Source organism: Nyctereutes procyonoides, unplaced genomic scaffold (genome assembly GCF_905146905.1).
Source record: "Nyctereutes procyonoides isolate TBG_1078 unplaced genomic scaffold, NYPRO_anot_genome, whole genome shotgun sequence".
NCBI classification, from domain to species: Eukaryota; Metazoa; Chordata; class Mammalia; order Carnivora; family Canidae; genus Nyctereutes; species Nyctereutes procyonoides.
In genome coordinates this window covers 35,903,295-35,925,753 of record NW_026575051.1, presented here as the reverse complement: position 1 = coordinate 35,925,753, position 22,459 = coordinate 35,903,295, and the positions used below count along the sequence as shown (strand labels likewise).

Below are 22,459 nucleotides of genomic sequence, written 5' to 3'. Positions count from 1 at the left end.
AATAGATGAAAAAGGCAAAAATATGGTTTTCTCCAAAAGCTTATGAGGAAATAAGAGAATTGCCCCAAGGTCATAGTTTCAAGAATAGCTCCTGAGTTTGAAAGCAATAGTAAATAGGAATTAACAGACACTTCTTTATATTAGAATACAGAAGAAGTCAAGAGGGTGATAGGATAATGACCATGAACTATTGTTTATAAAGGGTCAGATAAGCTACACACTTACTGGGTTATGAATTTTCTTTGGAATAGCCATAAATGTAAAATATTTACAATTTATCATAATAAAGATGAAAATACTGTTCACAGAAATATATAGAAAAAAGATAATTTCACTTGGTATACCTCAAGTATCAAAATTACATATAAATAAAAGAAGTAAAATCAGCTCATTGTGACTCTGTCACTCACTTCCTCTGGTAAAAAGCTGATAAAAATATTTTCTGTGCTAAGAGAAAAGTAATCATCATCAATGTCCTTACTCTGTATGATATGGAATATGGGAAATAAGAACTTCCCTGGGTTTTTAGGTTTTCAGCAATTTCACTATTGCCTGTAGCCATTCTTGCAAGGACCAGAGCAGCATCAGAATTCTAAGACCTATTTTTCCTGTTTTTTATTTCAATGGAAAAAATATATATAATGTATTCAACTAGGTTTGGTCCAAGTCTCATTTGAAAAATGGAGCCCCGGGTTCCATTTTTAAATATTTGAGGAAAACAAGTGATTTAAATCTCTAATTAACAGGATTTCCAGTCCTTACCCAAAACAGTTTTCAATTTACGATTCTATTTTTCTTTTTGACAGCAAAAGAGACTTCATTCAATGATGTAGCTGTTGTTTTGACCAAAAAAACAATGGGTTAGGTTACAAGGCTCCTGGGCCAAGCATGATTTAAGTAAAACAATGCGCTGTTCATAAATGACATTTAAATAATATAATCATGACTCATGCCAAAGCCACTTTAATTTCTTAAAAAATAAAAACAACTACAGTATATTTAGAGGACTTTGGCAAATGTGATGGCAAGAGAAAAAACAAAGTCTCTGAAATGAGACACTGATTTCATAATGAAAATCATTATACCAAGAAGCTATTGTCCACGACTTTGAAATACAATTCAGTTCAGCATGTGAAATGATGTATTTGGGGAAGCTCCATTGTGTCGGTTGCCATCAATCACTTCACCAGCTCAAAAGGTGAGCTGAAGCCACTGGCTCCATTTCTTAGCTTATAAGAACATGCCAAGGCCAGGTAAACCTTTAATGTTTGGAAACAATTGCTGCATTGTGGAAGTACTTAAGAGATGCTGTGGGCCCAATCTCTGCATTAGGATAAGGAACCTAAGGCCCAAAGAAATTAATATTGACAGTAATTCATTCATCCAGTCTGTATTTATGGTGGTGCTTATGTAGTGATACAATAGTGCAAAGATTAAACACAGTCCCCACTGTCATGGAGTTGACACTCTATGCAGGAGACACACAGATAATAGGCAAAAGAGATCATTTTAAATAATGTTGAGTGTGGTGAAGAAAATTAAATGAAGTTATATAAATGAGAGCTCCTAAATGCGAAGGGAAGGCCACTCCAAGGGAAACACTACCTAAATGATGAGAAGGAGCCAGCCATGGGAGGATTCCAGGAGAAGGAAGAGCAAGCTTAAAGCCCTGAAGCACCATGAAGCAGGGAGGGCTCCAGATGGAGCCGAGGGGTTGCCAAGATGGGGCAGCCTCAGATTCACCACCAGAAAACCCATTAGAGAATTTTAAGCAAGGAAGTGATGTGACTTTAACATTTTCAAAAGATCCCTTTTATTATATGTGGAACCTGTATTGAAGGACATAAAAGCAAAGAGATCTTCTAAAAGGAAGATACTGGCATTGTCCAGGTGAGCACTGATGCTGTCTGAGTGGAAGGATTTGCCGTGGGATGGAGAGAGCGGAAGAACTTCACATTTGGTTTTTAGGCAGCTGGACAGGGTTTATTTGCTGACTATGAACCCTAACTCCCCAGTTAGATGCAACCAACTGTATACTACAGCTAACAATTATTGGGCACTGATTATGTTAAAGTGCTAAAATATCTTATTTAATCTTCAAAACAGCCCCCATGAAGTGGGTACTTTATTATCCCTATCTTACAGGTGGGAAAACATGGCTCGGGAAAACCAGCGTAGGCGGCAGGATTCCGAGCCCTGGTGTGACAGCCTCCACAGCTGGCGCCGTAACCAGTGGACCCTCCTGTCCCCAAGGTGGTGCTTGCCTCCTTCACAGCAGTAGCGTTGTTTATGGCTATGGTACCTTGGAAAACTACGTGGCCTTTAGAGAATGATGTTTTCTCTGCCCTGTGGCCCTCTGCACCTTCTAACAACCAGCAAGTGTGAGGAAGGGAGAAGCATCAAGGAAAAGCAGCCACCCAAAGGGTGGCTTTGAAATAACTGCAGGTTGGCCCTCTTAACCTGGCTGGGGCTGGCCTGAGGGACCAGCACTCCTTTCGGAAATCCAACAGATACCAAGGATTTGGGGCGTTCATTTTTTAGGACCTCTGCTAACCCAGAGCAAGGTATCTAAAGCACAACTGAAATTATCTTTAAGGGATGATTTTATCATTTTATCATTCCTTAAATGGTTCAAACTATAAAACTGATGCTCTTTTTTTAAAGCATTAATATTTGACTAGCTAACATCACCATCCATAAAGCATATAAAATGTGGAATTATGTGGCATTTTCAACAATATTTTACCTTATTTTATTAAATTATCCCAAAGAATGTGTATCAGACTATAAATCAACAGTCTAGTCCCTATGTACCTACTTCTACATGAAGCCAGTCACACTGCATTCTGAATATAAGACAGAATTTTGTTTACAAAAGGTACAGCATTAAATTATGACAATCCCAAATACTTTTCCATCTCCTTAAATATGTGTTATGGCACATAACCATTATGGCATGGTTATAAACATAACCATTATGGTAACCATTATGGCAATGTGTAAAATCTCATTTTTCTGTTTACTGCGGCACACACTGTACCACAGACAGCACTTGGTACCACGTCTTAAACCTAATTATAATAGAATTTGAAAAAAAGCAGCTCTTGTATTTACATGTTTAAATATGACTGATTCACAAATATATGTATGAAGGAGGATGATTTTAAATGGGCAGCTCTGTATGGAAAGTACCAATTGCTAAATCTTCAAGAATTTCCTGAAGACCTAACCACATCCCTATGGGCCTGGCTCTAATCTGAGTGGAAAATACACCACTATCTCCTTCATCACAGTAGTACTCAGTTCACACCCAACTCTGATTCCAAGCCCTGGTCTCCCTGTTTGTCCTCTCATGCAGCACATGGTTTCTGACTCACAACCCCCTTCCTCCCTCTCAGCCCTGGCCTGTACCAGCCTACTCCAGGGGGGAGTTTTGGATACCAACCAGCTCATCCTCCTGGATCTCACATCTTATAGCTTACTCTGGTCTAACCGGACACTGCAGATTCTAACCTTTGCTGTCTCCTTCCCTATAGGAGCCTAAGTAATGTCCTTACTATTGTATCAGAAGCCTCCTGAGACCTCTTGCACATTAGCCACACTCAAACATCTTGGCCAATTCCTAGACCTTTTCCATCCAAGCTTATGGTTTTTAAAAACCTAAAAATGTTGCCAAGTAAACTTATCCCATATCGATCTGAGGAAGAACACATATTCCAACACCATATCACCTGGAAATAATCATAGGTAAGTTATATACCCTCTCTGTGCCTCAGTTTCCTCACCTGTAAAATGGAAATAATATCAGTATGTATACCTCCTAGGGTTTTTGTAAGAATTAAATGAAAACATAGGGCACCTTGGTGGCACAATCCATTAAGCATCCAACTCTTGCAGCTCAGGTCATAATCCCAGAGTCATGAGACAGAGCCTCACATCCAGCTCTGTGGTCAATGCAGAGTCTGCTTAAGATTCTACCTCCCTTTCCCTCTGCCCCTTTCCCCATCCTTACACATGCCAGAGCGTGCACATGCATATTCTTTCTCTCTCTCTCTCTCTCTCTCTCACTCTCTCTCTCTCTCTTTCTCTCTCTGTCAAACAAATAAGTAATCTTAAGGTAAAAAAAAGAATTAAATGAAAACATTTGTAAAGCTTTTAACAGGGTTGGTTATTACCATTATTACATAAAATTTAGTTTAGGATAAATAAGTTCCTACATAATGAGGGAACCTGGAAGAAAAGCTCACATCAAAATATGTCTTTAAGCTTTCTAATTCATAACTGTGGAGAAGTTAGTAAAATCACTAACAGCTTGCCTCTATTTGCATTTAACCCATTCCTTCCAAAAAACAAAAACAAAACACTTAGGAGTTGGGATTTTTAGATTACACTGAACAAGGATTTTTTTAGCATTTTGCATAAACCATTCTAATCCTCATAAATTTGATGGGCAGCAGGTAGCCCAAATTATGTAGACAAATAAACTCAACCACACAGAGATTTTGCTAGAAGTCCCCTAACATGGAAACGCAAAACCTAGATCATAATTTTGGGTAGTTGGCTTCTGGAGTATTTGAGGAAATCAAATATACATTATTGTTATTAGTAGTAGTAGTAGTAGTAGAAACATTTTTGTTTTTGTCTAAGGATGGACATTAAGTGCATGGACTCTGGGGCCAGGCAGTGAGTTCAAATCCCAGCTCTACTACTCACTTGCTAATAAGTTAATTAACTTTTCTGTGTCTCAGTTTCCTTTTCTGTAAAAACAGGAGAACAATACTAACACTGTGCGCATTAAATGAGACATTAATTACAAAGTGTTTAAAACACTGCCTGGCACATATAAGTGCTCAGCTAATAGTAACTGTTGCTATTTGCAAGTTGCAGACACAAAGCATCTGGTATCCATGAACAATATCTGCCTCTCAAGAACTCAGGGGACAGTAATCACGAGTCTGACATCTAAGAGACAAGCAGGGCCTCCTCATATAAACTATGCCCTCCTAACTCCCACCTACCTGACATTTTAAACGCACTGAGAATGTGCCTGCCCCATGGCACCACATGTGTGTATGTACAGACTGTCTTCACTGAACAAAGAATTCCTTGAGAAGAAAGGCCCTGACCTCCTGTTTCCTCAGTGGCAGAGCTGACACTGGTACCAGCAGATACTCCATAAATGTGTGATGAATAAATGAACACTCAGTCCTCTAGATTTTTAAGTAGCTTTAAATTTCAGGTCCCTAATTAAAATACAAACCCTTCTAGACACTAATTCCTTAACGTGTTAGCAGCAATTAGTGACAATTAGCTGCAGGAAGAATGGTGACAGTTTCCCACTGCTTCTAGCACATTTCAACACCATCTAGTTCTACAATCACACAGCAAAGACAAATCAGTCTATACTGAAATACAGTCTAGAGTGGATTCTGCCTAAAAAAAAGAAATAAAGAAATTTACAAATAAAAGTACATTTCTAAAATGCTTACCTTGCCTCATAAATGAAAGGGCTTTTTCTTTTAAGTTTTCTGTCAGTTGTCTCTTTTTAGTTAGGTAATCCAAAACATAAATATTCGGAGCAAAATTTATCATGTTCTGTTCACCACAGCCATAAGGCATCCGAATCAATGAGGCTAAGCCATTGATGGAAGAACCAAGGATATCTCCTGAAAGCACAAAATATTCAATACATTCAGCAAATGCTCAGTAATTGTAGCTCCTGGTGGCAAAGAAACTTCTGCTGAGTACAGAAGGCATGTGACACTGAAGCAAACCTGGAACAAGGTACAGACTTTATATCAAGCTTTTAGGGAGGTCAAGTAACTGATTACACAGTGGCACCAAACTTGTAGATTATGTGACAAATCAGACTTCTAGTTCAGTTAAAGATGTGGCATATGTCAGGCAAAAAAGAAGTTTAAAAAATAATTCTTGAACAAAAATATCAGGAACTGACCATCAGGAAACCATCATTTTTATATAAGAAAGAAATGTTTTATTAGTAGTATTCTTCACATAACTAGAACTTCACTCTGATTTCTTACTAACACACTACAAACACTTGAGAAATTATTTAAGAGTAAAGATTATAATATTTTTCGATGTGTTCTCTTTAATAAAAACAAAGTAGAATTAACATGTAAACGTATTTCAATGAATCTCAGAATCAAAACAGATAAGGGATATTCTTCAAAGTTAGTAATATAAAATTAACAAAATGCCTGCTTGAAAGACACTTCTACCTACATTCTAACACCATGACTTAGGGAAATAAGTAAATAATTTAGAAATACAGAGGCTGAGTTCCAATTCTTACCCCACTGTGAGGGGTATCTGGATGGCTCAGTCAGTTAAATGTCTGCCTTTGGCTCAAGTCATGATCCTGAGCTCCTGGGATCAAGCCTCACATCAGGTACCCCCTCCCCTGCTCAGCAGTAAGCTTGCTTCTCCCTCTCCCTCTGCCTGATGCTCCCTGTTTGTGCTCTCTTCCTGTCAAATAAATAAATAAAATCTTAAAAAAAAAATTCCGACTCCACTGTGGCTAAGTTGTATGGAGAACACTCTTCCATCTAGTTTATTTTAGAAACTTACCCATTTCAAGTCCAAAAACTTAGTGATAACCTAATCCTTAAAAAAAGAATCTAAAAAGACAGGAAGACCTCTTTTAAATGAATAGGCTGCAGCCATTGCTGGCATATGATGTCTTAAACTTAAGATGTTAACACAAAAAAATTAATAGAGGTTATACTGTTATCATTCATGTTTTTATGGTTTTTAACATTCAAAGTGAACATAAACTTATAGTCTCAAAATTCAAAGAAGCGAACTAATATTCACACTAAAATTCTGGGCTACCGAATAGATTTTTTTAAAAATAAATAACCATATAAAAATACAACTTGAAAAATCATTCTTTGCATCAAGCTTAAAAATCAAACCTCATTAGTATTTCAATACTAAAGATAGACTCATTCCAATGTAAAGAATGGTGGTATGCATTTGAAACTGAAAGTATCTTCCCTTTGTGTGTATGTGTATGCACACACTTATGTGTGTGTGCATGTGTACTGCATCCCCCCATGTGTGTGCTGCACCTCCCCACATCCCAACACTATGGGAGAATTTATTCCCCTAGGTAGAGAGCTTGTTTAATTCTTCTTATGAATTATGCCTAAGATTCTCAAAAAGTACTCTATAAGGGATTAGATGGTTGAGCTATAATGGAAAGTATTAGATCAGATGGGATGTAAAAGAACCTCTGGAAAAAGTGCCTTAGGTCCTGACATCTTGAAGACCTAACAAACTATTTAGATTCATTAATCTTCATTAATCTAAACATTTCCTTCAGTTATTTGTGAAGTGCAACCAGATAAATAGTTTATGTGGAAGCTATGTTTAACAGCTGATGTAATAATACTTTCAGGTTGCCAGAAGGTGACCAGGAGAGGGTGAAATCAGTAGGTTGTTTGCATCCTGCTGTAAAGGTTATCTGCCTCCTGCACAGAGAACAGCTCTAGGCAATAGTGCTCAACTTCTAGTTAGAAGCACTTGTGAAACCTTTTCAAAATATACATAGCCCGTGAAATTCTGATTGTGTGGGTTGAAAGTAGAGCTTGCGTTTTTACAAAACTCCATAAAAGATTCTGATATGTACCAGTGGCTGAAAGTCACAGAAGCCAGAAGCTCCACTCTTAGAAATAATCCCACCCTCCAGCCACATTATGGTGGGTGCTACTACCCAAACAGTGGTCTATACACCAGAAGCATCAGCATCAAGTGGGAGCTGGTTAGAAATGCATAATCTAAAGCCCCACCCCAAGCCTAATAAACCAACATCTTCCTTTAAACAAGATCCCTGCATGATTCATATGTACACTGCGATTAAGAACTGGTCTAGGACACATATCTGCTCGTCTTTCTATTGTACTCAGCAGCTGGTATCAACTAAAAACTTTTGCAACCTCTTTTCATTATGATTAAATTAAAAACACACCTAAACATAGATAAAATATGTACATTATATTGTCATATACAAATTAACCAGTAGTGATGGTGATAAGACTGTATTCTTACCAATTGCAGTGATCTGAACTCGTTCACTACCACTCACTGTGTTGGGAGGAAATGAGAAACTCAAAGTTTTCAGGGGAGTTTGTAACTTGTTGTCAGTTAAGTCTAACAAGATGGATTGTGAATACGATTTTTCTATTCCTTCAGCCTGTTGGAAAAAAGTAACACAATTAACATCATCTTCACTCATCTGTTTAGAGAACTTTATATAAATAAGATAAACGTCTTGCCTGTTGTATCTGCAGTATGTGTACAATTGAAAAAATACCTATTGTTTTTGATTCCTGCTCCAAATCTGTTACTAAACGCTTACTTTCTAGTTAAAGTAGACAAAACATTTCATGAAATGGTAATTGGAATGGCAAAGGATAAGATGAAAAGGTGATGAGAAAAACCCTCTGAAGTAAATCCTATTATTATCCAAAGAGAGATTATACACCTTGTTCTAAATCACATTTGGCAGAGCTGGGATTTGAACCTAGGGCTGTCACATCGGAACACAAGTGCTTATCTACTAGGCTGAGTTGTCTTTTTCTGCATAATATCTTCTCCAAAATAAATCTACAAAATATCTTCCAATTATATTGAGGAATTTCAAAATTCAAAATCTACATATCCACTTGGCATGATTTACTAGGACCCCAGTGTAATACAGTTTGTAAATGCAATTGATTCCAAAAGAGATTCACTATACAGGCATACCATAAAGTTAAAGAGAATATTGGCAATTATCTCCAAAACATAATATAGATCTTTGCATACAGATGAGAAAACAATTAGACAATACCAAGTGGGTAGAGATGACCTACTAGATCTTGCCAACAAATTTAACCAAGAGAAAAACCATCTTCTCTTTCCTTTTCAATTATGTATTTCCATTTCACTTACTCAAGACTTCAAATACTTACCTTTACTAAAATCTTCTGGGTGACAGCATCAGAAGCAGTAGGTGAAATGGCTGTGACTGTGATAGGTATTTCCCCCAGATATGTTGGCCTGATTGGGAAAAGAACAGTTGCCCCATCCTCACTGGGAACCAGAATGGTCTGCTGGTGTCCTGTGGCATTTATTTCATTTGAAGCCATTAGAATATCAAATTTGTCGCTTTTCTCAATGATTACTTCAACCTGGAAGGAAAATTATCAAAATTTTTCTATAATAAATGCTCCTCAGAAAAGTGTTGCTTTATCCCCACGTTAAATGCTATTAAATCCATGGGGCTCAAGACTAAGGAGGATGAGACAGAGATTCAGCCAAGGATAGGATGAGAGGGTCATCAGGAAAATCTTCATTTCTCTATGCTCTCCTCCATCTCCAGATATGTGGGAACAGGGCTCTGCAGTTCCACTTATTTTTTTAAATGTATTTATTTATTTATTTATTTATTTATTTATTTTATATATAGAGAGAGCACAAGCAGGGAGAAGGGGGAGCAGACAGAGGGAGAAGCAGGCTCCCTGCTGAGCAGGGAGCCCAAAGCAGGGCTCGATCCCAGGACCCTGGGATCATGACCTGAACCAAAGGCAGATGCTTTAACCAACTGAGCCACTCAGGCACCCCAGCAGTTCCATTTCTAACATTAAATGCCCATTAACATTAAGTTCTGTCATTATGCAAAGCCTTTGAGTGGGAAGGACATGCCCAGAAAGGTTATTTCATGTCATGGTATTGCCACCAGCCTGGTTTAACTGAGTCATCCTAGGACACTGGTCCCGTTAATAAATACCTAAGACAAACAAGATGAAGTGTTATTACATCCTTCGAGAGTCTCTGCTAAATTATTCCAAGGAAAGAATGACACAGAGATGAGTACTGAAGCATATATTGGTTGTAAACTTTTGTAAAGTATGCCAAAGCTGCCAATCTTATCAAGAATGGCATTTATGGGATGCCTGGGTGGCTCGGCATTGAGCGCCTGCCTTCAGCTCAGGGCATGATCCTGGAGTCCTGGGGTCAAGTCCCACATCAGGCTCCCTGCATGGAGCCTGCTTCCCTCTCTGCCAGTGTCTCTGCCTCTCTCTCTCTCTCTGTGTGTGTGTGTCTCTCATGAGTAAATAAAAAAGATCTTAAAAAAAAAAAAAAACAGCATTTACCCAAGCCTTATACTTTATGAGTTGTTTTCCATTTCCATTTCTCATCTGTTTATCAAAATATTTTCTCTAGGAATAATAATTATTAGTCCTATTTTACAGAGGAGGAAACTACTATTAACTTATTTGCTGGTAAGTTATAGAGCAGGACATTGAATCCAGGCCTTCTGATTCCAGATCTTTTGCTCTTTACAATGTATAATTGTTGACTAAGTTAAAAAGTACAATTCAGGGGCACCTGAGTGGATCAGTTTGTTAAGTGTCTGCCTTCAGCTCAGGTCATGATCCAGAGTACTGGGATCGAGCCCCCATTGGGCTCCCCACTCAGCTGGGAGTCTGCTTCTCTCTCTCCCTCTGCCCTCCCCCCAACTCCTGCTCTCTCTTTCTCAAATAAAAAAAATAAAATCTTTTTAAAAAAATTTAAGTACAATTTTAAAATACAATTTATAAAACATAGTATTTAAAGAGATTGTGGAATTTTTATAAAATGAAATTAATTACATACCCCTACTTACTCTAAGGGGAGAAAAAAATCAGTCACTTGGTTAGTACTACAATGGGCACAACACAAACAGTGGCCAAATAGGCCTGCCTTCCAGAGAACTGACTAACTAAAGGAAACATAAGACACATGACTCAAAAAACAAAGCCTTGTTTTGAATACACTGTATTCAAAATAGAGTACACTATATAAACATGGAAACAAGGCATAACAGAATGGGTGAGGAAGGGCATCCTAGTTTCGAGCCAGGTCTTGAAAAAAGTAAGTTCTTGCCAACTGCAAGGAGCACGAAATGGCAGTGAGAAGCAGCAACGTCTTCTAGATGCAGGGAAGGCTAGGAAAGGGTACAGGGAAGCAGGAAAGATAATGACCTGCCTCAGATATAGTGAGGAAATTATGCAGCTAATGTGGAAAACCTGTGCTGGAAATTAAACAAAATGTACAGACACACGCTAATACTATCCTTAGACATGAATAAGTAGAAGAAATCACTGACAAAGTATATTTATTTCCAGCCTCTCAGAAATGTATAAAATGCTTAGATTCCCAGATACCCAAACATTAACAATCCAATCCCTGTGTGTTTTCTCCATTTTTTTCCTGAAGTGTGAATTAACAAAACATTTAATATATTACCTCAGTGGCATCTTTCAAATAATTGAATATGGTTACTTCCAAAGCAAACTCTTCACCTCTGATAATAGAGTAGGGAAGATTCAAAAAAATGAAAAATGGTTGGAAGGCTTGTAGCTGGAAAAGACAAACAAATATATATTTTATTCAAATCAAAATGCTTCACATTCATGCAATTAAAAGCAAATCTCACAAAACCTGTGAAGCTTGTAATTCCACATAGAAATGTCCACTTGCCTACCAACAAAAAACAAACAGCAACTTATCCCAAATCAATGATGATAAATTGACATGATGCTATTTAATAGAGTAATTACTACACTTTATAAATGCCTACTAGGACCCAGGGACTTTATTTTTTTATCATTTTATTTTATTTTCATCATGATAAGTATACTCTTTAACCCCCCTCTTTAATCTCCTCTCTGGTCACCATCTGTTTGTTCATAGTTCAATCTGTTTCTCAGTTACCTCTTTTTTTCCTTTGTTCATTTGTTTTGTTTCTTACATTCCACAAATAAGATCATATCGTATTTGTCTTTCTCTGACTGACTTATTTGACTTAGCATTATACTCTCTAGCTCTATCCATGTTGTTGCAAATGGCAAGCTTTCATGCTTTTTATGGCTAATATTCCATCATATATTTATAACACATCTCCTTTATCCATTCATCTATCTGTGGACACTTGGGCTGCTTCTATAATTTGACTGTTGTAAATAATGCTGCAATAAACAGGTGGTGCATGTATCCCTTTGAATTCGTGTTTTTGTTTTTTAAGAGGTAAATACCCAGCAGTGTGATTCCTAGATCATGGAGTGGTTTTATTTTTAGTCTTTTGAGGAACCTCCATGTTGTTTTCCAGAGTGGCTACACCACTTTGTATTCCTACCAACAGTACAAGGGGTTCTTTTTTCTCCACATCCTCGCCAACACCTGTTGTGTCTTGTGTTGTTTTTTAACTATTCTGACAGGTGAGAGATGATATCTCATTGCACCTTTGATTTGCATTTCCCTGATAATCAGTGATGTTGAGCATCTTTTCATGTATCTGTTGGCCATCTGTATGTCTTCTGGGGAGAAATGTCTGTTCATGTCTTCCGTCCATTTTAATCAGATTATTTGGTTTGGGAGTATTGAGTTTATCAGTTCTTTATATATTTTGGATACTAATCCTTTATCATATATGTCATTTGCAAATATCTTCTCCCATTCATTAGGTTGCCTTTTAGTTTTGTTTTTTCCTTCACTGTCCAGAAATTTTTACTTTGATGTAGTCCCAATAGTTTATAGGTACTTTACACAAATTATTTCATTTAATCCTTACAACTTTTATGAGGCAGGATCTATGCTCATATTTTACAGAAAAGAAATCAGAAGCTCAGAGATCTCTGTAGCTAGTACAAGATTACATCACTAGTGAATGAAGGAGCCAGAAATGGATCCTAGCATGTCTGATGCCAAAGCCCAGCTCCTCACCTACTATACTATAATGACTCCACCAATCTGCTTTAAAAGCCACTGGCCAAGTCAAACAGCTCTTGTTTTAGACTCATGGAGAAAGTCTAACTGATGTTCTGCTTACTACCTTCTAACATATATAGGCACATGTACTTTCTCCCTGGTGACCCAATTCTGATATTGTTGGCCAAATCCTACAGCAGCAGCTAAACCCCTACCCTGCCTCTGAAAATAAATCTTGATTAGTTTAGGCCAATGGTTGTCACTGGCAGCAGTAGCTCCCTCTAGAGGTTTACTCAGACATTTGTGGAAGTGTCTTAGAATGTTACAATGATTGAAAGGTACGATAGACACATAGTGGGTGAAAGTCTGAAATGCTCAGGACCGTCCCAATGAAGAATTGTCCCACATCTCTCATGATTAAATGCCTCTTCAGACATTCACATAAAGTACTTACTTATGATGACCTGAACTTACAACCTAATTTGAACTTATATATAAACCCAAAGCATTTTTCCACACACACTGAATTTTTCATAAATACAACTATTTTGTAAATCAACAGAAGAGTGCATATTTTTGTGTTTGTAACATTATCAAAAGTGGTTCATGGTCTCAAAGACTGACATCACTACAAGCAGTATCAGTCAAGGTTTTTGAGTTGCTAAAACAACACATGTATATCAAACTCCACTTACAGCTGTTACACAATGGGTGATTTGATGCATGGAGTAAATATTTAAAGATTTATGCCTTCTAATGTGGCTATGTCTGATCACTTATACACTATAATATATATTATTTTATTACACCTTACTTTTATTTCTCCTTCATATTTCACTTAAGGCATCATATTCATTTTTTTAAATTAAGTATACAGATATACTGTATTTTCTATGATTTTCATTCCAGATGGTAAAGGGGAAAACAAAATATCTGTTATAAAGAGAATGCTTCAGATATGACAGAGTAAGGGCTACTGGTCTAAGACCAAACATGGTCATTACATTCCTCGTGCCAGCAACTAGTTTGGAAAGTAACATGTGATGCAATTTGACCAAAAATATGAAGGAATGCCTGCTAGAAATACATCTTGAGAAGTTCTGTCCTTTCTTTTCAGAGGGAATACACAGAAACTCTCTCTCTTCTGGCCTTTGGAAATAGCTAGATTCATTCAATAATAAAGTTTTTAATCCAAATCTTAATATGGATGTAGCACATTTAGGAGTTTAGCACAGCTCACATTCTGAAGTATAAAACCAATGAAAAACAAAAGAAAAAGCTGACAAATCTCTAAACATCAACATCATAAGAATCATTTTTGAAAATCCATTGAAGAGTTGACACTTTCTTTGCTTTGGACACTAACATTTACAAGAAAGTCTTTAATATACTACCTCCACTGGAGTACTTGTTAATCCAAGACCTAAGTCCTCAGAGATCACGAAAGCAGTAGCTACCCAAGAAGTGATAGAATCAGGCACAGTAACTTCAAATTCTTGGTATATCCTAGAACTGAAGTCAAGATAAAAACAAAAATCACAACACCATGAATTGACATGTATCCAAAAAAGTCAACATAATCTAAATCATTTTTAGAAGAGTTTTAATTTTCCAAATTGTTTGGAGATCTAAATTTTTTTAAAGTAAGCATGAAACAGTAGATCTCAAATTCTCAAGGAACAGGTCATTTAATAAGGCCATCACACTGCATTCTGACCCATATTGCATTGAAAGCTTTCTGCAGTGTTTATACCTCCAGAATGACAATTATTTTTATAAATGTTGTATATAGAAAATAAATATCTATTTTCAAATTTAATGTAATTTATTTCTGTAAATTTGCATAAAACTTTCTCTCTTTATCCTAGTCAATGCTATTTTTTTTGAGGTTTGACTTGTGTCTTATTTCAAGTTTCCATAAATGGCTGACTATAAAATATGTGAAGGTTTCATGATTCATCTGCTCAGTCATCAGGCCAGATAGCACAGGGTTTGTCAACTAAGCTAAATCCTTCTATCACCTGTGCTCTTCTTCCTGTGGCTCATGGAGAGGTTTTACAAGGGGCCACAAGGTCAAGGGAGTAATTATGAGTGCTTCCCACTCCAAGGCAATAAGTGTACTCTCAGTAATTTTCTCTAACAAGAACCATGAAACTTCAAAGAAGTTAAAAACACCCTTCACTAGAAGGAGTCCAGCTTCTCCTTAATGACACTCTCACTGCCCCAATTTGCATGTGGCTTTACTAAATACTAAATTTAAATACAATAAATATCATTCTAAAATAAAAACTTCTTCATCTATTTAGTTGTTAATCACAATATTTGTACTTAAACATTAGAAAGAACAAAAAATTTATTTAAAACTAACACTAGACAAAGTATGTATGAGCAAAGAACATTACAAATCTTTACCCCATCTTGGTGTCCAGCCAAATCCAAGTCTCTGGAAAATGCTTTCTGACATGTGGATTGCTAACCGAAGAGAAGTCATGAAAATCTACCAAGTATCCTTCATTTTCCTCTACAAACCTCTCAGCAAATTCTACACTGTCATCTAAAAATCAACATTGATAATTGTTAGGGAAAAAAGTCACTGTAGAGGATGATTATAAACTTAGTTCACAGAATCACAACACCTCTTAGCTAAATGGGACGTCAGAGTTCATCTTATCCAACCTTCTCATTTTACAGATGAGATACCTGATTCTCATAGAAGTCAAGTGACTTACCCAAGGCTTTGAGGCCAGTTACAGAAGCACCAAAACTAAAAAACGAGAAAAAAAAAAAAAAAAAAAAAAAACAACCTTCCCTGCCTGTACAACTACTACCTGAAAAACTACTTATAGTGCAGTTGCTAAAAAACAGTTAATCACATTTTTAAAGCTCCCTCCAATTTTGTTCTCTTTTCAGTTCCCTAGTGATCATTACCATTGGCTATACCAGCCATAAGATACTACAATCAACCAGTTTACTAGCTTAAAAAAAGTCGTTGCGATACTGACTGACACACTTCCAAAAGTGTCAACGTTAACCTAAACCATTTTTGGAAAAGTCTTAATTTTCCAAATTGTTTACATATCTACATTTTTTTAAAGTAAGCATGAAACAGTAAATCCCAAATTCTCAAGGAACAGGTCATCTAATAAAGCCATAACACTGCATCCTAACCCATATTCCACTAAAAGCTTTCTTTCTATTTCTATCACCCACTTCTATTTTTTCAACTTTTCTATAAGTCTAAAATTATTTCAAAATAAAATGCAAAACAGGGGTGTCTGGATGGCTCAGTGTGTTAAGCATCTGCCTTTGGCTCAGGTCATGATGTCAGGGTCCTGGGATCGAGCCCCACATTGGGCTCCCAGCTCAGGGGGAGTCTGCTTCTCCCTCTTCCTCTACCCTCTCTCCCCACTCCACCCCCACCCCACTCATGTTCTCAATCTCTCTCCCTCAAATAAATAAAAAAAATATTTTTAAAATCAAAATAAAACAAAATAAAAAATAAAATAAAATGCAAAACAATATACTGTAGTAGGTACCACGGATACAAAGATGAATGTAGTGAGCTCTACTCATAGTCTATGGAGGAGACAAATAGAAAACTGTAGTAAACATGGTAAGAATTATAACAGGCATATATAAAATGCCTATTGTGCACAGAATGGCTGATTTTACCCAGAATCTGAATAATGAAAATAGTATGGCTAGGGGGAAAAATCCATTTTGCAGGAGTGTTGCTGTTTGTTTGCAAATTCCATTTTCTTTAAGTCTCTAGTTAGAGAGTATCCCATACAGGGGCGGGGTGAGGGGAGGGCAGAAAGCTAAGTACAAAGGCATGTCCAGAATATGACGTATTAGGTAAGAGTGCCATAAAATGAGAAAAAGAATGGCAAGGTCCAGATATTAAAATATCACATATGCCATCATGAAGGACTTAGAGTAATCATTTAATCAATTCTGACCCTCTGAAGGTTTTAAAATAAATTTGAAACATGATGTAGCCCATGTTTTATAACGGTAACTCTGGCATCACTGTGAGCAATGGTTTAGAGATAGGGGAAAATGAAGGCAGGCAAAAGTTAGTTAAGAGGCTCTTGCAATGATCAAGGAGACACTGTCAAGGGCCTGAAGCCAAGCAGAGGAGAGGAATGATAGTCTCAAGAGATGATTCTGCTCTGTCTCTTGGGTGGGTGACTTCTGTGTATTTCCCCTGGCATGCTGTACTTTTCCCACCCCAGGGCTCAGCACACACTTCTAATGATATGTTGTTCTGCCCCACTAGACCAAGCTGAAATCTCATTGCCTCATATATGCTAGGCATGCAATTAATATCATCACTATCTGTTAAAGAATGAATGAACAAACTGGACCTGATGAATAAGATAATAATAATAAGATAATAATAAGATAAGAAATAAGATAGGGATCCCTGGGTGGCGCAGCGGTTTAGCCCCTGCCTTTGGCCCAGGGTGCGATCCTGGAGACCCGGGATCGAATCCCACGTCGGGCTCCCGGTGCATGGAGCCTGCTTCTCCCTCTGCCTGTGTCTCTGCCTCTCTCTCTGTCTCTCTCTCTCTCTCTCTCTCCTCTCTGTGTCTCTCATGAATAAATAAATAAAATCGTTAAAAAGAATTTTTTTAATGTCGCTCCTTTTAACTAATTCCAAAATAATAGCAGAGTTTGTAATACAAATTAAAGCATAGGATCTTCCAATATGTCCAAAAATATAACCATCTCAAAGAACTACAGAGAGCAAATGGAAAGTATTCATTTCAAAAATCTAGATAGAAACCCAAACATTCCATGTCATGGCTCAGATGAACATTATACTCCAAAGATTTAGGATAAGAGAACAGAAAATGAAGATCATGATTACCATGTCCAACCAGAAAGTAACCATACCTATATACATAATTTTAAATACCTGAGATGAAAGACTTAAATACTTTAAAAACATATTGCCAGGTTTTACTTACAAACACCATCAATGTAATCCTTCAAAAGGTTTGCATCTGTCAATACCCAGAGGCCACATTCCTAGAAAAATAATTTTAATTTTCTTTAAAAATAAAACTTTAAGTGCTCTATAAAATGTCACAGCATAAAAAATTTAAAAAAAAAGTAAAAATAAAAATAAATAAAATAAATAAAATAAAATAAAATAAAATAAAATGTCACAGCAGTCTCCCATACTCCTAACTCACTCATGTTCATTTATTTTTATGCATATGTGAAAGTATTTTTTTTTTACCCTATCTCATTTTTGAGAATTTCTCCCTCTCATACACAGGACACACACACACTCTCTCTCACATGCACTTTTTCCATTTGCTTTCAAAATTGGAAGGATGATTATCTTTCCATTTCAAATTATATTTATATAACATGCTGCACTTCAACACATTTAACAAAATGCTACCATTTCATAATGGAGATAATTAATTCTGAAAGTGTTTGTAATAGTAAAAGATATTAATATCTTTTCAAATTATGTAACAAACTAAACATACCTGAAAAACTGCAAAAGAATTCATGAACATGCCTAAATAATATCCTGTGTTATATAGTTCCAACTCATGGACCACCTAAGGAGAAAATAAAATACATGGAATGAATTGATTCATATCAACCTGTTCTGCCCTCTGCAATATTTCTTGCATGTTACTTAGATATCATATAGCCCACAGCTTATCTAATTTGAAAATGACACAAATGGAGGAATAAATAATTTGTATGTGCATGCCTTGTACATGATTAAATCAGCTAAAAATACATTTCTTTTTTTAACTTATCTTTACTCTCTTCAGAATCAAGAGTTCCTAAGAAGCGCATGCTTGAGGGCGCCTGGGTGGTTCAGTCAGTTAAGCGCTCAACTCTTGGTTTCAGCTCAGGTTCATGATCTCATGGTCCTGGGACCAAGCCCTGTACCAGGCTCCACACTCAGTGGGGAGTCAGCTTGTGGATTCTCTCTTTCCCTCTCTTTCTGTCCCATCTCCCTACACACTCTCTCTCAAATAAATAAATAAGAGCACCTGGGCAGTTCAGTCAGTTAAGTGTCCGCCTTCGGCTCAGGTCATGATCTCAGAGTCCTAAGGATCAAGCCCTAGGTTGGGTTTCCTGCTCAGTGGGGAGTTGGCTTCTCCCTTACCCTCCCACCCCTCCCCCTGCTTGTGCATGCTCGCTCTCGCTCTCGCTCTCTGTCTCTGATAAATAAATTAAATCTTTTTTAAAATAAATAAATTAGGGCAGCCCAGGTGGTTCAGCAGTTTAGCGCCGCCTTCATCCCAGGGCTTGATCCTGGAGACCCGGGATCAAGTCCCATGTCAGGCTCCCTGCATGGAGCCTGCTTCTCCCTCTGCCTGTGTCTCTGCCTCTCTCTCTCTCTCTCTCTCTCTCTCTCTCTCTCTCTCTCCCTCTGTGTGTGTGTGTGTGTGTGTCGTGAATAAATAAAATATTTTTAAAAATTAAGTTAAATTAGTTAATTAAATAGTAAAAAAAAAAGGGGGGGTATGCTTGAGTTTTGCCCAAGAAGAACTTAAATGTCACCAGTTGACTAAACCAACACATAGGGATTAGCATTAAAAACAACCCACACTTTTGACAGATAAATGGGTTAAATCAGAAGGTTAATATAAGTTCTGCACAATATCAGTTAGAGTTTTAAAAATAACAAAAAGAAGTAATTCACAAAAAAGAAATCCAAATGATTAATAAGCATAAAAAATATTTAACCTCATTGACAAAGTAACACAAATTACATCAATGAGATAGCTTTTTCAATACTGAGATATTTGCATTATCACATTAGCAATGCTATTTTTTTTTTTAAGAACGGCACTCATTGCTAGCAAGAGAGAGTAAAATAGGCTAAAAGAGAGAGTAAAGTAGACAGCTCCTTTAAAAGCTAAACATAGACTAGCATATATGACCTGGCAATTCAATTCCCATGTATATAATGAAAATAACAGGGACTTAAAGAGATACATGCATGCTGTGCATCACTGTAGCATTAGCCACAATAGCCAAAAGATAGAAACAACTTAAACACCCTTCAACAGAAGACTGGATACACAAAATGAGGTAGATAAATACAATTGTATATTATGCAGCCATAAAAAGAAATGAAGTTCAGATACATCTACAACATGGATGAACCCTGAAAACCTTAAGCTAAGTGAAAGAAGGCAGAAACAGAAAGAAAAATTTTATATAATTTCACTTACATGAAATATCTAGACTAGGCAAATTCATAAAGACAGAAGTAGACTAGAGGTTTCTGGAGGGATGGGTTATCATTTCATGGTTACAGAGTCTCTAGAGTGATGAAAAGGTTTTGGAAACAGTGATGATGGCTGTACAACATTATGAAAGTAATTAATGACACTGAATTGTCTTTTTTTAAATGGTTAAAATGGCAAATTTTATGTTATATATATTTCACTACAATAAAAAAGTTAAGATATTATACCCTTTTTGGTAACTATTCCAATGCATCTCCCTGATTTACATTAGCATTAACCAGACAAATTAAAACAAAGGTGGGAATTAAAATGATGAAAGATTCTAAGTATAAGTTTAAAAAAAATACCTTGTTTAAAATTAAACACCTGCATCCACTGTTTCTGCCATGCTAACGACCACCATTGCTACCTCCATGGCAAGCAAACATGGTGCTAGAACAGGCACAAAGAAGAAAACAACAGAAGGAGAAAACAGGAAATGTCATAACATCCCAACAGGCTGGCAAATATAGTCAACCCAACTATAGGCAACAGAGCCAGAGCCAGACATAATGGAGAGAAAAAGTGTTGGACTCATGACTCAAACTCTGCTACAGGACACAAACACATGCAAGATCACCTGCTGACACTCCAGTGTGAATCAATAGAATTACCTAGGAAGAAGCATCTATCTTGAAAAGAAATTCTCCTCTTCCTTAGTGGCTCAATAAAAAGGCATTGCCAAAAGGGCAGCAAAGGCTGGTATCTGAAAATAATTTCTGGAAGATCTAGCACACTTAAATTTTCCCAAGGTGCTCAAGAATCTCTCAGCACCACTCACAAATTTAACAAGAACAAAAGAAACCAAAATAGTCTATCACTACTGGCTCCTAACTCCCTCCCCCAGAGCCAACTCTGGAGAAACAATGAAAGCAAGGAGGAAACTCAGATGAGTGGTATGAGAAAACTTGGGAAGAGTGAAGGATATCTTGAACTGGTGGGTTGGGAGGAAGCTGGTGACAGAAAGTGTCAGAGGCAGACAATCTAGGGAAAAAGTTTTTAAAGTCTGCTCTTGCTTCTTTCCAGGGGGTAGCCTCAGGAAAATCATTCCCTGCATTTTCACCGCCCTTATTAACTGCTACAGCAGCAGTCTACACTGCTTGTACAAGTGTCAGGAAGATAATACCAGGTCAGCACCTCTACCCTTCTGGTGTGAGAAACTGAGGCATTCACTCTTCCTCTTGTCCTCCAAACCCTTAGGGTTGTTGAATCATAATCTCAAGAGACTGCCTCTTCTTGGGGATGCTTTTCCCTAAGAGCTTAAAAGTGAAACACTGCATAAAAACTAGCAGTACACAGGGAGGAGCAAGAATAGTTCCCTGGTCCCTGGAGCTTGACCACTACCTCTCTTTAAATTCACAAGATTTACACAGATTGGAATAGGGTGTTCAACCTTCATCAACAGACATTATCAGAACAGCTGCCAAGTCAACTACATCCAAAGAGTATGACTTCCACAAAGACATCCAAGTAGACTATAAATAACATATGAAGAAAAATATTGAAAAAGCCAGCTCAATAATTAAAATAAACATGGTAAATATACATAAGGAGATAAGGAAAAATATTAACTATATAAAACAAAAACAAAAGATAAGAACCAAATGAAAATAATAAATATTAAAAATATAATAGCTGACATAAAGAACTCTATATAAATAATCAAAGTAGGATAGATACAACTGACAAATGATCAGTGAGCAAACACCTGAGGAGCATTCTCAAAGAAAAACAGAAAAGACAAAGAGACAGAGAACATAAAACAAAAAGCTAGGAGATATGGATAAAGGAAGTAGACGTGCCAATCTCTGAATAACAAGAGTCTCAGAAGAAGAGAAAAATTTAAATGGCAAAGAGGAAATATATGAAGAAATTACAGATGTAAATTTTCAGAATTAAAAAATGAAGGAAGAGAGATGCCTGGGTGGCTCAGCAGTTAAGCATCTGCCTTCGGCTCAGCACGTGATCCTAGAGCTCCAGGATCAAGTGCCACATCAGGCTCCCTACATGGAGCCTGCTTCTCCCTCTGCCTATGTCTCTGCCTCTCTCTCTGTGTGTGTGTCTCTCATGGATAAATAAATAAAATCTTTTTTAAAAAAGGAAGGAAGAACATAGATCAGAAGGGCAATCAATAATGACACAGAATTACAATCCTGTATGATAGCAACATGGTCTGGCCGGGGTTGGAGAAAAAGGTGGTAACAGGTGAAAGACAAAAGGGATGTGCAAGAAAATGAGAGCATACTAAAATGCTCATCTTGTTAGATGAAGATACAAATATTGATAGTCGTGAGAAATCGACAAGGATAAATAAATAGGAGTATGGTTTGTGAGTTAAGGGCATCTGTCATAGAAACAAAAGCAGAATGTATGACTTCTAAACCAGAAGAGCAAAATTTTATCTAACCCATGGAAAGAAGAAA

General features: G+C 37.0%; 1 protein-coding gene across 1 annotated transcript in view; it reads right to left on the bottom strand.

Annotated features, from left to right (window-relative positions):
- Positions 1-22,459, bottom strand: part of CD109 (CD109 molecule) — a 131,598-nt gene that overhangs the window by 32,023 nt on the left and 77,116 nt on the right. Inside the window, exons 16-23 of the mRNA XM_055330053.1 lie at positions 18,267-18,341; positions 17,733-17,793; positions 15,172-15,313; positions 14,154-14,271; positions 11,299-11,412; positions 8,979-9,197; positions 8,074-8,218; positions 5,490-5,666 (exon numbers count right to left, since the gene is read on the bottom strand). Coding sequence (XP_055186028.1) covers positions 5,490-5,666; positions 8,074-8,218; positions 8,979-9,197; positions 11,299-11,412; positions 14,154-14,271; positions 15,172-15,313; positions 17,733-17,793; positions 18,267-18,341 — 1,051 coding nt within the window. The remainder of the gene's footprint in view (positions 1-5,489; positions 5,667-8,073; positions 8,219-8,978; positions 9,198-11,298; positions 11,413-14,153; positions 14,272-15,171; positions 15,314-17,732; positions 17,794-18,266; positions 18,342-22,459) is intronic.